Raw genomic sequence first — 13,209 nt, forward strand, 5'->3', positions numbered from 1 at the left:
TCCTGTCTCATAAATGTGCCCCCCCCCCCATTTTACAGCCTACCCCTTGGCCCACCCCCACATCATGGACTGAGTGCACTCTAATGAGCATTAACCTGACATATCGCCATGGAAATAAGGCAAGGTTGCCAAGGTTTTAACCGCAAGGGTGCATTCAAGTGATTCTGAGCTTGCTTGTGTGTGTGTGTGTGTGTGTGTGTATGTGTGTATGTGTTTGTGTATTCAAGTGATTCTGAGCTTGTGTGTTTGTTTGTTTGTGTGTGCTTGTGTGTGTGTTTGTATGAGCGCATGTGTGTAGGCATGTGGGTGCGTTTCTGTGTGCATGTGTGTATATATGTGTGTGTATGTGTGTGTGCATGAGTATATGTGCCGGCTTGTGTATATGCATATGTGTGTGTGTGCGCGCATGCATGTGCATATGCATGTGTTTGTGTGTCTGCGTGGGTGTGTGTGTGTGTGTGTGTGTCTGCGTGGGTGTCTGCGTGTGAGTGTGTGCATGTGTGCGTGCGTGTGTGTACATGTGTGTGGGTGCCTGCGTGTGTGTATGCATGTGTTTGTGTGTCTGCGTGGGTGTCTGCGTGTGAATGTGTGTGTGTGCGTGTGTGACATTGAGAAATATAAAACATCCTGAGTGATTAACGTACATTACATTCGAGTGCCAGCGATTTGCGTTGCGAGCCCAGATTATGTCAATGTGCTGACCGAAACGCTAACAGTATAATGACTCCCGGTGGTTACAGCGCATACTACCCTCAGGCAGGGAGATCAGGCCTCATAAATATCAAACCAATAATTAAAGTAGACAGGGCGACTGTGATGGAAAGTGAAGGCTACAGTACAGTATGAATCAGAGTGTCCCTGAGTCCCTCCGGCCAGGCCTGCACTGATAAAGCGGCCTGGAAGCTGTTCGGAGACGGATCGCCTCTCCCCCTTCAGTCTCTTTCTTTCAACAAGCCTTGCTATTTTGGGGGTTTCGGCCTGGGGTATACTGTGTAGCATATTGTGGCAGAAGTCTTTGTAAAATGCTCTTTTTGAATACACTTTGACTGACTGACTGATTGACTGACTGACTGACTGACTGACTGATTGAACTCCTCTGCTTCAGCTCTGAACACGCCGCCAAAATCAGAGCACTGGAGAGAAAGAAAACATGTTTATACTTGAGAAAACGAAAGGCCTGTCAGAGATCTGAGAAAAAAAAAAAAAGCGAAGTCAGTAGCCATACAGCGCTGTACAACTGTGAGGTCTCTCCCCTGCGACAGGCGAGCTTCATTTACCTGGATTAGGCTGGCGGCCGGGTTTCTTCTCTTCTCAAAGTGCTTCTGCCTGTGCTGCTCCTGAACCTTCAGGGCGAAACCAGATCCCAGAATTCCCTGCAGTCGCAGCAGAACACACACGTTACCACGGCGGCGACGGTAGCATAGCGCGAGGCTCGAATCTGGGCCGGGAAGGTCGGGAAGCCGTGCTTCGACTTTCTCTATCGCCGCCCTCAGAACGCTTCCGCGGTTTACTCTAAAACTTTACGCTGTTTACACAAGACATGAGGTATTATTGTAACAAAAGTGAAAGGTCATTCAATGGATCTGTTTCCCAACACACAGAGAAAGAGAAAAGGAGTGAAAATCTGCTCAGCATTCTGGAGAACTGCAATTCCTAAAATGAACGGAAATAAAACAACACACTTTAGCGATCCTTGGACAGTGCTAGTGGAGCGGAAATGGCAATTACCCCCACGCTAAGGGTACGTCTGGAGCCGGACGCTAAGGTTTATGACACCGCTGTAGTGACCCTCAGCGTCCCATGTCGGGCAACACGCTGTGGAAGTCACCTACCCTTCCCTTACAGACCGGTTTTAATTTACACACCGCCAAACTGTCACACAAATATCAAACAGGACTGCTGAGGACAATGACACACTGTATATACGTCCATCCCGCAATACTTGACTCAAACCTATATTCGCACTGTGTATATTTCATACAGTGAAAAGACAGTATTTAATGAAAAATTGTAGGTTAATTCGAATGAGCCCATAATTTTTCAGTTGAGAAAAACTAAAAGCTATAGGTGTAACAACTTTATGTCAAAATTTTAGGTTCATCCACTGTTTCAGTGTAGTTATCATCATGGAAAAAATGTGTGAGCATATAAAACGTATTCCCTTTATTTTTTGGTGTCAGACGCAGTCTTATTCAAAGCAATGAACACGGCTCATATTTTTAAATAGGATCGATTTATAGCTGTTTTTATTTCATTTTTACTGAAGCAAGACGCATTTTATTTTCACAGAAGCAGCAAGACAGATTTAGTACCAGTCTCCGAGGTACAAAGGTACCGTTCTTCTCAGGATTTGAACATCTCCGTTACAACCTTTGTCCCCTGCCCATTAGGAGGCGGCTTAGCGCTGGCTTTATGAAGATTATCAGGATTAGGAAAGAGGAAAGTGGGTCTCGCGCCAACCGGGCGAAGAGCGACGCTAGGCACTTACCGCGGGCAGGGCGAAGAACGAGATGCCCAGGAGGGCGAACCCCGCCGAGAGGAGCCGGCCTGTCCAGGTCTGGGGCGTCTTGTCCCCATAGCCGATGGTGGTGAGGGTGATCTGAGGACACAGAGGAGGGGAGGGGGGCGGGGGGAGGCCAGGTTTCAAAGCCGAAAAACAGGCACAGCACCAGGGCTCGCTTCGCAGTTAGCAACGGCGCTCCAAAAAAAGCCGGCTTTCTCTCCACAGTTTGAAGATATAAATCAGAGAGAGAGGAGGAGGAAGAGAAGAAGAAGAAGAGAGAGGAAAGCAGAGAGAAGACCACACACTGTCTTTTTCTAACTCTGGATAATTGGGACTTTATTAAGTGGAAAGCTGGACGCCGTTGGCTGTTAGCTTGCTGAACTCACTGTACTGGGTCACGATACCTCCTCAGCAGAAGGGCCTGACACTAATGAGCACAGTCAGAGGTCGTTACACAGTCAGGGGACATGGTAGTCCTGATTGAAACGCACTCTCAGAAAAAACATAGAGCGCTCCATCAATCACTGGTAATGACCAGTAGAAGAAAACCGTTTGTGATTGGCGGATACTTTCTGGCAGCTTCCAGGTAATTCTCACAGAGATCTTGGGAGGCGTAGGCAGGAAGTATCCACCAATCATCGTCGACGTTGATCTGTTGGTTGTTGCCGTTGACTCAATGACTGGTGAAGCTCCTTTCAGGTTTTTATATGAGAAAGGAGCCAGTAAATTCCTACTGTATTACCCCTGACCCCAATGCCCTCGCTCTCCACAATCCCACTGGTGTAGCATCCGTCTATGATTTAGCAAAGAACCTTCTGGAATGTCCATGGTCAGCACCAGGATACTGCTTTAAATCGAGGGGCTGCAAAAACAGTCCTTGAGGAGACCAACAATGTATAGCCATCCTTAATCAAAGACAGCTCCAGCGCCGCCATAACCTGCGTCTCAAAGCCCCCCCCCCCCATTGCATTTTCAATTTCACATGGCCAAATGAGACGGTCTGGATACTCAAAGTATTTAAAAATACCGCCTAGCTGTGGCATTACAGCCTGAAAATTGCTTGATTTGTTTGTCTTTCTTTTTTCTTTTTTTTAACGAAACAATCAGACAGTTGAAGCAAAGCTTTATACAAGCCTCTCCTTCCCCGCAAAAATATAAAATAAAAATAAGTACTGCTCCCTTGGCCGGCTCTCCTCACTCTCTGCTCTCGTAAAAAAGCCAGTCGTCCCCTGCTCTTTGGGATGTGGGCTTACTCAGGGGTCGAGCCAAAGCAAATTTTACAACGCTAATAAAACCGTTCGGTCTGTCGGAATGATATTACCGGACAGCCTTGAAGCGCTGTTCGCCGCAACGACCGATTTGAGATCTCTGTGACTTCCTTAAAACTGTTTGTTTTTAATGGGCTCCCCTGCTGTCCTATATGGTGGGGGGGGGGGGGGGGGGGGGGCACCACCATAAAGGACAGGCCTCCCTACAGATCATGGGGCCGTCAGGGTTCATCCATGGTACATTCTCAGAAGTAAAGCTACTCTGGAGGTACATTTACAAGAACGCATTTCCCAAATGTATGATGAAAGGTAGAAAAAGGTAGTAAGTACCTTTTACGAGTAAAAAGGTACGAATATATTATTAAACCTATGGCTCAATTTTATGTACCTAAAGGGTACCAGCTAAGTGATGAGCATTGTACCTTTTTAGGTACTTTTTCGTTTCTTGTTTTCTGAGAGTGTAATTAGGGTTATGTCCATGGTAACCATTCTGCTGTGTTCCACATTTGCCCTTGGTTGATCCCATGTCATTTCCTGTCTAAAGTCTAATAACCTGGCCCACTGTCATGAGGACAGGAAATGAGTCCAGCTGATGAACTGATTTAATCATTTCGCTCAGTGGACACCTTGATTAATGACTTCAGAAGGGCTGTTTCTCTGGTGAACATTTTATTTATTTGGCCTGACTGGGTGTGTGATGTGTGACAAAAATACTTAACTTTGTCTTATTACGTATTATTATATTACTATCAACGATTCTAATTATATTCACAATAAAATCTCAAATCTTTCACTAAATCTGCTATCATCAATATGTATTAATTTATTTGGTCAAACATACATATACAATAAGCAAATAAAAGTTAAGCAAAGTTTCTTTGGGGCGACATGGCTCAAGCAGTAAGAGCAGTCGTCTGGCAGTCGGAGGGTTGCCAGTTTGATCCCCCCGCCCGGGCTGTGTCGAAGTGTACCTGAGCAAGACACCTAACCCCCAAATGCTCCTGACGAGCTGGTCGGCACCTTGCATGGCAGCCAATCGCCGTCAGTGTGTGAGTGTGTGTATGAATGGGTGAATGAGAAGCATCAATTGTACAGCACTTTTGATGAAGGCGCTATATAAATGCCAACCATTTACCGTTTTTGAAAATTTGCCACTGTCAATAGTTAATGAAAATAACTGTTAAGAATAAAATTGTTCAATAAATTTATAACAAATGAGCCTCTGTTTTTTTTGCTTCCACTGACATTTATAAAAAATGCTGTCTAGGCAGTGAAAAAAACCATCATAAATTCTTTAGTGCATTTGTAAATCACAAAGCCATTCAAAGTCAGCTGTGGTGAGATGTTATCTGATGCTTAGTCTCTCAATCAGTCTGGAAGTCATAATTTCAAAGAATCATAAGGAGGAAGAGAGGGAACAATCCCATTGTTCTGGCCAGCGTGTACACAATGCACCCTACGGACAAGGCTTCCAGGCAGCTCTGAAAGCGAGACACTTTCACATTTCTTGTCAACAAACGTTTTGCTTCTGCGGTTCTAAATTCGATAATTATTTTAGTTCACCACGCTCTAATTCAGCATTCCTGTAAACTAAGGTTTGGGCTTGGCCGGGTTTCGTAATTGCCGCAGTTCTAGTAATTTTCCTGGTCAAACACAGAGAACTCTGGGAAAGACAAATCACAGGTCACTGGAGATCAGAAAGTGTTGTGGGTTATCCCACACAAGAAGCTTCACCGTGTGGGGGCGTTTCCATCAAAGTCTGGGCCAGGGTCAGCGCAGTTTTCCACTGTAAACCCACACAAGGTCAAAATGCTATCCTTAAAAGGGAAAACAGGTTTCTTAAACTGTCGACCTTCTACCTACAGTATGTATCCATACACTATGTGCTGTGCACCTGCATGAGAGCAAGCCTTCACTGTCAAAGTGATGTGAACAAGGCCCAGGCAAGGGTTTGTAAAAAAAATGTCTAAACCTGCCAAAACATTAGCCCATCAGCACCAGAATACTACGGCTGAAAGGTAACCATGGAAAGACAAACAGTCTGATTTAAGACCGCCACAATCAGCAGGAAGATGGAAAGAGAGAGAGAGCGAGAGAGAGAGAGAGAGAGAGAGGGAGAGGTGAGTATCTTTATGGGTATGTCTGTATTTTCTGTTCTGTGTGGAATGCCAGGGAGTGCTGGGCACTTTGTTTTTGTGTTTCCCGGGGGACGGAAAGCAGGACCGGCCGTTCCTCTCTGCACACGATGTATGGAAAAATTAATGAACACGGTAAGGGAGCATCCATATAAATATTTGGAAATGTTGATGGTAGACTCATCTCACGCCACTATCAGCCCTCCTGAGGGAAGTGCTCCCTGGTGTAAAATCCAGCAATGACCCAATTACCGGCTGTTTCAAAACATAACTTGAGCTGATCAAACCATGTTGAGTATGGAGCTGGTCTGAGCTGGTCAACCAGCTGCCAGCTATTTCAAAACATAGCTTGAGCTGATCAAACCATGTTGAGTATGGAGCTGGTCTGAGATGGTCAACCAGCTGCCAGCTGTTATAAAACATAGCTTGAGCTGATCAAACCATGTTGAGTATGGAGCTGGTCTGAGATGGTCAACCAGCTGCCAGCTGTTTCAAAACCTAACTTTTTTTTTCAGCAGGGTCGGAGTGCATTGTGGGAAGTGACTCACCGTGCCCCACCACAGTGCATCGGCGTACGTGGCGAACTCTGTGTTGAACTCTTTCTCCACAAGGTAGACCAGAAAGGAGGAGAAGATGAGAACCAGGAAGCCAATATACCAGGCGGTGACCAGCTCCTGCAACAAGACGACACACACACACACACACACACACACACACAGAAACGGGTCGCTATTGTTACGACCGCCACTGTGACCATCACAACAACATCACTCCAGTTTTTTACTAAATAAAATAAAGATCTTGCCAATGAGGTAAGACAGTTGTCATTCCCTTGTCGCATTAACTTAAAACAAGCTAATTCTTTACCAAGAAACAAAATGAGATCTTACAGTAAGTCTTATTACAGGACAGTCATTTTTTGCAGTGTTTACAGAGCTGGTACAGCGAGGGGACAGGGGAACAGACTGCAGAAGGAAGCCAGGTGGCGTGATGGGGAAAGGGGCCGTCGAGCCAGGTCACGCTATCCCAGCAGTAATCCCCGTGCACCACAGCGGAGCCACTAATGGGGTTTCACTCAGCCACAGGGAGGCGTGCGGTCTGGCTGTGCCACTGCTCCCTTCTCACGGACTCATGCGGGCCTAAAACCAGGGAGGGACGTGTTGCTCGCTGTGTGGCCTAAAACCAGGGAGGGACGTGGTGTTCGCTGTGCCTAAAACCAGGGAGGGACGTGTTGCTCGCTGTGTGGCCTAAAAGCAGGGAGGGACGTGTTGCTCGCTGTGTGGCCTAAAACCAGGGCAGGACGTGCTGTTCGCTGTGCCTAAAACCAGGGAGGGACGTGCTGTTCGCTGTGCCTAAAACCAGGGCGGGTCGTGTTGTTCGCAGTGTGGATGGATATGTCACACCTTGTAATTCACCACTTCATACTAAGAGGAAGTCAGTCCTAGGCTCAATGCTTCAAACTACGGTTATTTGAACATGTCCTCCCTGATCCAAGAATTAAAACGGAGATTAGTGTCTGGCTAGGGGGGATAAATAATAATATGCACATCCGCCGAAAAAGCTTCCTCATTGACCTCCTCCTCTTCGTTCATGTACCAAGGCAGCCCGGGGAGGACAGGTCAGAACATCCTGGTGCTATGCCAAAGTCATTATCCCCAAAACACAAAACTGATGAGGTCGAGAGAAGCTTTAGAGTCGCAAGAACAGCAGACGCACAATCCACAAAGGCATCTCTCCCACATTCCAGATAAACATGACCACCGCGGTCACGCTAGTCTTAGTCTGAATTAGCAACAGGGGACAGAACCCGGGACAGTTTTGTAACGTCACGATAAAACAGGTTAATCTATGACAAACGTAGTTTGTAAATTTTGATGTTTTTTCAATCCAATTTTGGGCCTGTCAGACAGTCGCAATGTCAGTGTTGGGACAAGGCACCCTATCACACATATCATGTAGCCAGAGTTGAATATGTTCATTGTGTGTTTGTGCATGGTCAAGGTGTCTCTCTGACCATACGGTCAATATGAGATGCCTTTTTTACCACGTGGTCAAAAGTGAGTTGTCTCTCTGATGGTACGGTCAAGGTGAGATGTCTCTCTGACCGTATTGGTCGAGGTGAGACGTCTCTCTGACTGTAATGGTCGAGGTGAGACGTCTCTCTGACTGTATGGTCTCTCTGATGTGATGGTATGGTCAAGGTGAGATGTCTCTGATCGTAATGGTCGAGGTGAGACGTCTCTCTGACTGTATGGTCTCTCTGATGTGATGGTATGGTCGAGGTGAGATGTCTCTCTGATCGTATCGGTGGAGGGTGAGACGTCTCTCTGGCCGTATCGGTGGAGGGTGAGACGTCTCTCTGACCGTATTGGCGGAGGGTGAGATCACCCTTTGCGCGTGACCGCGCGGTCGTACCTTGCTGTGCGCGTAGACCACGGAGCCCAGCAGCTTCCAGGTCCCGCCGCGGCGGTCCATGCGCACCATGCGCAGGATCTGCAGGAAGCGCAGGCTGCGCAGCGCCGACGTGGCGAAGATGTTGCCCTGGCTACCGGCGGACACCACGGCAACCGAGGCGATGAGCACTATGATGTCTGTGATTGGACAGGAAAGAACACTCAGGTTAGGTGACGCTTACGAAATTCAGTTTACATAACATTAAAAACTCAACACCCTCAGCGTTCACTTTTGCCCAGGTTTTTGTTGACCAATTAAAGGAAGTGATTACATCGTGGTCTCACTGAATTCCTCCCATCTCCAAAGGCAATCGCAAAGTCTCGAATAGACATCAACAGCTCTCTTCTGCATTCACTGGTGACATAAATGAATACACCTGCCTAACGAAAACACATCTGTGACGCCAATTCAACAAATGGGAGGACCATGTACAAAAGGTGCTGTCATTTCTATACAGTTCATCTGATATTGATGGACATACCCTCAAATTAAAGCTGACAGTCTTCACTTCAACCTCACTGTTATTTATTCCTTTCAAACTCGTGTTCACAGTACAGAGTCAAGAAAATGTGTCACTGTCCAATGAATTATATGCTCACTGCATGTACTCCATTAGAGCTGAATTAGCACTGGCCATTTTACTATATATGCATGGCATACTAATGACATGCCAGAGCTCAGGAGAGGAGAACTCCTGCTAATGACCCAAGCTGGAGGTAAATGATATTCATCAGTGTCTGCTGATGGGTACTGTGTAGTTTGGCAGACGTTTAGTTTTTGTGAGAGTGCAGTGCACCGTGAAGTGTGTGAGTATAATTTCCTGCAGTCACTGAATACCGCAGGGACAATTAACAGAATTCCACGCAGCACTGGATGAACAGCTGGAAAAATGCACGGAAGACACCTGTGACGCACTTTGAGTCCGGCACTTTACGACACCCTCAAAGACCGTTACGCTTCAGATCAAAACTGTGACAGCTGATTAGACAAGACTAGGGTACTAGAGTATGTGGTGAAGCCTTAATGTTGATGAAAACTGATAAATTATGAGTTCATCATGACAACATCCACACCAAAATTACAGCTTCAAGTGTAAATTAATCTTTCCATAACAATTACTGAGTAGTCGATCAACCACACCGTACTTCTTCTTAGATCAAGGCATGGCTTCTCTGAGGCTACAGAAGTAACCAGAAGATTTTGCAAAAGTCACTATTTTGCATTGAGCATAGTTTGTTAAGAAAATGTTCAAAAGCAGTCTTGTCTGCAGAATCTTTGTCAATCTGGAGCAGGCTTTGGCCTCTCTCTCTTTGGCCTCTCTCTCTTGACTCTCTGTCTCTTGCCTCAAGCAGACACGCAAAAACGCAGGGCTTAACCAGAGGGGTAATTTCACTACCAAACGGGAGACTCTGGAGAGAAACCAAAGCCACCAAAAACTGTTTTCCTATTTCTGCTGGAGACCAGTTAAGAAAACATCCCTGGTGTGATGGTGGAATAATTAGATAGATACCCATTTCAAATATCACAGAGGACAGAGGAAGTTTAAAAAGAACCCACTTCCTCTGCAAAATAATATTGAACCCTCAAAAATACACAAACAACTTAAGATCTCTGGCTTATTCCAACATGGGAATAATATTATCGTTTTCTTATGTTGCCTGGATCAAACTTTTGTCTTCTTCTCACATTGCATTATCTGAAATTCAAAACTAAATATTTGACTTTTTTGGTAACATATTAAGTTCTTTCGTTTCTTTATTTATTTTTCTGTGGGTGTGAGAACAATGTCGTGCCTGTAATCCTTCTCCAAGGGGATCTGTGGCCAAGCCGCAACACGGCAAGAGACACAGCGAATCACTCCAGCTCATGAACTCAGCAAGGGTGCCGAACACACAGGGCTGAAGAACATGCAAAACTGCTGAACACACAAGGCTACAGAAAACGCAAGGCTAGTAAACACACAAGATTACCGAACACGCAAGGCCACTAAACACACAAGGCTACTAAACAAACAAGGCTACTGAACATGCAAGGCCACTAAACACACAAGGGTACTAAACACGCAAGGCTACTGAACACGCAAGGCAAGCCGCATTTTGCTCTGCAAGCTTCATGTACGTAAATCTGGCCCAATGTATATTAAATGCCATGGCTATTTCAACAGTAGCATGAAGCAGACTAAAAATAAAAATAAGTTCCAGGATGAAATATGGCAGCCATACCCAGTGGCGTTCAGTTCCTGTTTATGAAAGAAGATGGAGCAATCACATTCCCTCAATCCCTAGACTTTCCTCCCTTCCTCTAAGTGTACAAAAAAGGTGTCCCACAATGCAATGCTCCACGCTGAGAGTGGAGGGTCATTCAGTTCCATTCCAGCTCGTTCCTCTCCTTACAGAGGAAGTCGCAAGTCACAAAAATGTGTCACAAAACAGCTGACTCCAGGGAAGAGAGCAAGGGAAGGGAATTAAAGCAGAACCGAATGCAGGGCCGTGGATATTTACCCACACCTGCGATGTACCGAACAGCTCAGACTTGCTGCTCATCACACTCATTTCCTTCCGTCTCACAGAACAAAACAGCACGGGAAATTGGTCGAACAGACGGATAGATTTTTTGGCGGTGGGTTTCTGAACAGGCACTCAGGCGCCCGGGAACGCACACAATAAGCATCTTGCGTCAAAGCTCCGTAACCAGTCGTCATCCGTCTCGCTGCCAGAGCCATCGATCAGCCCGGGCGAGCTGCGTTAACGCTCCCGCGCACGGTCCCCACACTGCGCTGCGTTTCATCACAATTACGCACAACGTCTCCGTCCCGCTGACAGCCTCCCGCGCCACGCACGGGGTCTCCAAAACAGTGCGCCCAAACCTTGTTAACGTTAAACACCTGGCATTTCTCTTTTATAATGAGACGGCACCCCCTCGAAACGCTTCTGCGGAACAACTGGGAGCAGAGGGGAGGCTGGGGGGGGGGGGCGGCAGCACACAAAGACAAGTGAAGCACCTGAAAATTTGGGGGATAAATTTACGAGTTTATGAGGAGCGATGAGTGCAGTAGGGACAGAGTGCGCTTTAGTGGGTACAGTAAGAGTAAATACGTGTGAAGAGTGTAGTTACGCAGGTGGACGAGAGGTCATTACGTCGCCTGGCTTCCTGTTACGGAACACACCAATGGAAAAAGTGAGTGGAGGTGCTTAGGCCGGAGATGGGGTAAGCTGCTTACAGTCCCGGCAGGATTATGAAGCCATGACTACATAAACTATGCCCAATAAGGACATCAACAGTCACCTCTGGAAAACATACACCTACACTGGGCCTGCATGCATGGGTGTATAGCTATGTATGAAATCTACCCTGAGCATGAGGGTAATCTCTCTCTCTCTCTGTCCCTCTCCCTCACTTTCTCCTTATTCTTATTCTTTTGAAAAAGTAAGGAAAAAGCGCAACACTGCTACTTTACAGAGTCACCACTTTATTGGCAGACGTGCTGACGTTTCGGCACTAGGCCTTCATCCTTACTCTTATTCAACATGAGTTTGTTATACAGGCTTGTGTGTGTGTGTGTGCACGGGGTGTGCGTGTGTGTGTGTGTGTGTGTGTGTCTGTGCACGTGGTGTGCGTGTGTGTGTGTGTGCGTGCGTGCGTGCATGCGTGCATGAGTGTGTGTGTGTGTGTGTGTGTGTGTGTCTGTGCACGTGGTGTGCGTGTGTGTGTGTGCGTGTCTGTGCACGTGGTGTGCGTGTGTGTGCGTCTGTGCGTGCGTGCATGAGTGTGTGTGTGTGTGTGTGTGTGTGTGTGTGTGAGCGTGTGTGTGCGTGAGTGTGTGTGTGTGTGTGCGTGCATGCGTGCGTGCGTGTGTGTGTGTGCGTGAGTGACTGAACATCTCGCGCCTTCCCGTCACCTGCGTGGCTCTCTGTGAAACACTCCTCAGACCGTGGGAGGCTCCTGACGAGGTATGACATTACATTACCCAGACCGGCTCGTGGTCAGCAACTGCAGCACGACTCCCGAGCCCCCTTTTCTTTTTTTCTTTCCGTGGAGAATTCCATCGGAAAAGGGCAACTAAATACGTCTAAATAACGGAAAGAATTTATGACAATTAAAGAGGGCCGGCTTTACTCGAAACGAGCTTCATATTCGGCCGTAACCAAAGCCCTGTCTGCAACGAAGCCTTCGAGCCAGCGGCATCTCACAAATCACAAAGGCATTCCCCCGGAGTCTGCCTCTTCTCGTTTCCAAGGATTTCCGCTCCTCTCCTCACGCGAAGCAAACGGCGTCCGTGTGGACTGGCCTCCCGTGCCTTCGGTTTTCATTTCGTTCGTACGGAATAAGGGAAAGGGGGACGGGGGCGGAATCCATACATTTTCCCAAACTAAATAAGCGAAACTATGGTTGCGAGATTCTGCTCTGGAGAGTATGTGTGTGTTCCATTAGCTGAGGCCCGAGGTCCACAAACACAAGAAGCCTCTGGCTGGGATGATTGACAGCCTGTGGTCTGGCTGTTATTGGGAGGGGAGGGGAGGGGGGGAGGGTACAGCATTGGTGACTGTGGGAAAGGGGACACAGAGTGTTCTGTCCTGCAACCAGAAGTGTTTGCTGTGTGTTTGTGTGTGTGTGTGTGTGTGTGTGTGTATGGTTGTGTGTGTGTGTGTGCACTCAGTAACAACAAGAGGGCTTCAAAAAGGCAAACACTAACCCCCTTTCCATTAAGGTAAAGGGACTCAAATCTTCCCAGAGCTATGACCTCGGCCTCCCCATCCCTGTACGACTCACAGCAGTAAGATGTGTCCCCTCTAGGAGCCGCAGAGGTGCACAGCTAAAGTAACGGACAGTTTGATGCCAAAGCCGCGTT

General features: G+C 47.1%; 1 protein-coding gene across 5 annotated transcripts in view; it reads right to left on the minus strand.

The window, feature by feature from the left end:
* Positions 1–13,209, minus strand: part of kcnq5b (potassium voltage-gated channel, KQT-like subfamily, member 5b) — a 154,766-nt gene that overhangs the window by 30,536 nt on the left and 111,021 nt on the right. For all 5 annotated transcript variants that reach the window (XM_061230086.1, XM_061230084.1, XM_061230085.1 and 2 more), the window contains exons 4-7: positions 8,322–8,497; positions 6,455–6,580; positions 2,489–2,599; positions 1,278–1,373 (exon numbers count right to left, since the gene is read on the minus strand). In XM_061230086.1, the coding sequence (XP_061086070.1) occupies positions 1,278–1,373; positions 2,489–2,599; positions 6,455–6,580; positions 8,322–8,497 (509 nt within the window). The remainder of the gene's footprint in view (positions 1–1,277; positions 1,374–2,488; positions 2,600–6,454; positions 6,581–8,321; positions 8,498–13,209) is intronic.

Source organism: Conger conger, chromosome 2, assembly GCF_963514075.1.
Source record: "Conger conger chromosome 2, fConCon1.1, whole genome shotgun sequence".
NCBI lineage: Eukaryota > Metazoa > Chordata > Actinopteri > Anguilliformes > Congridae > Conger > Conger conger.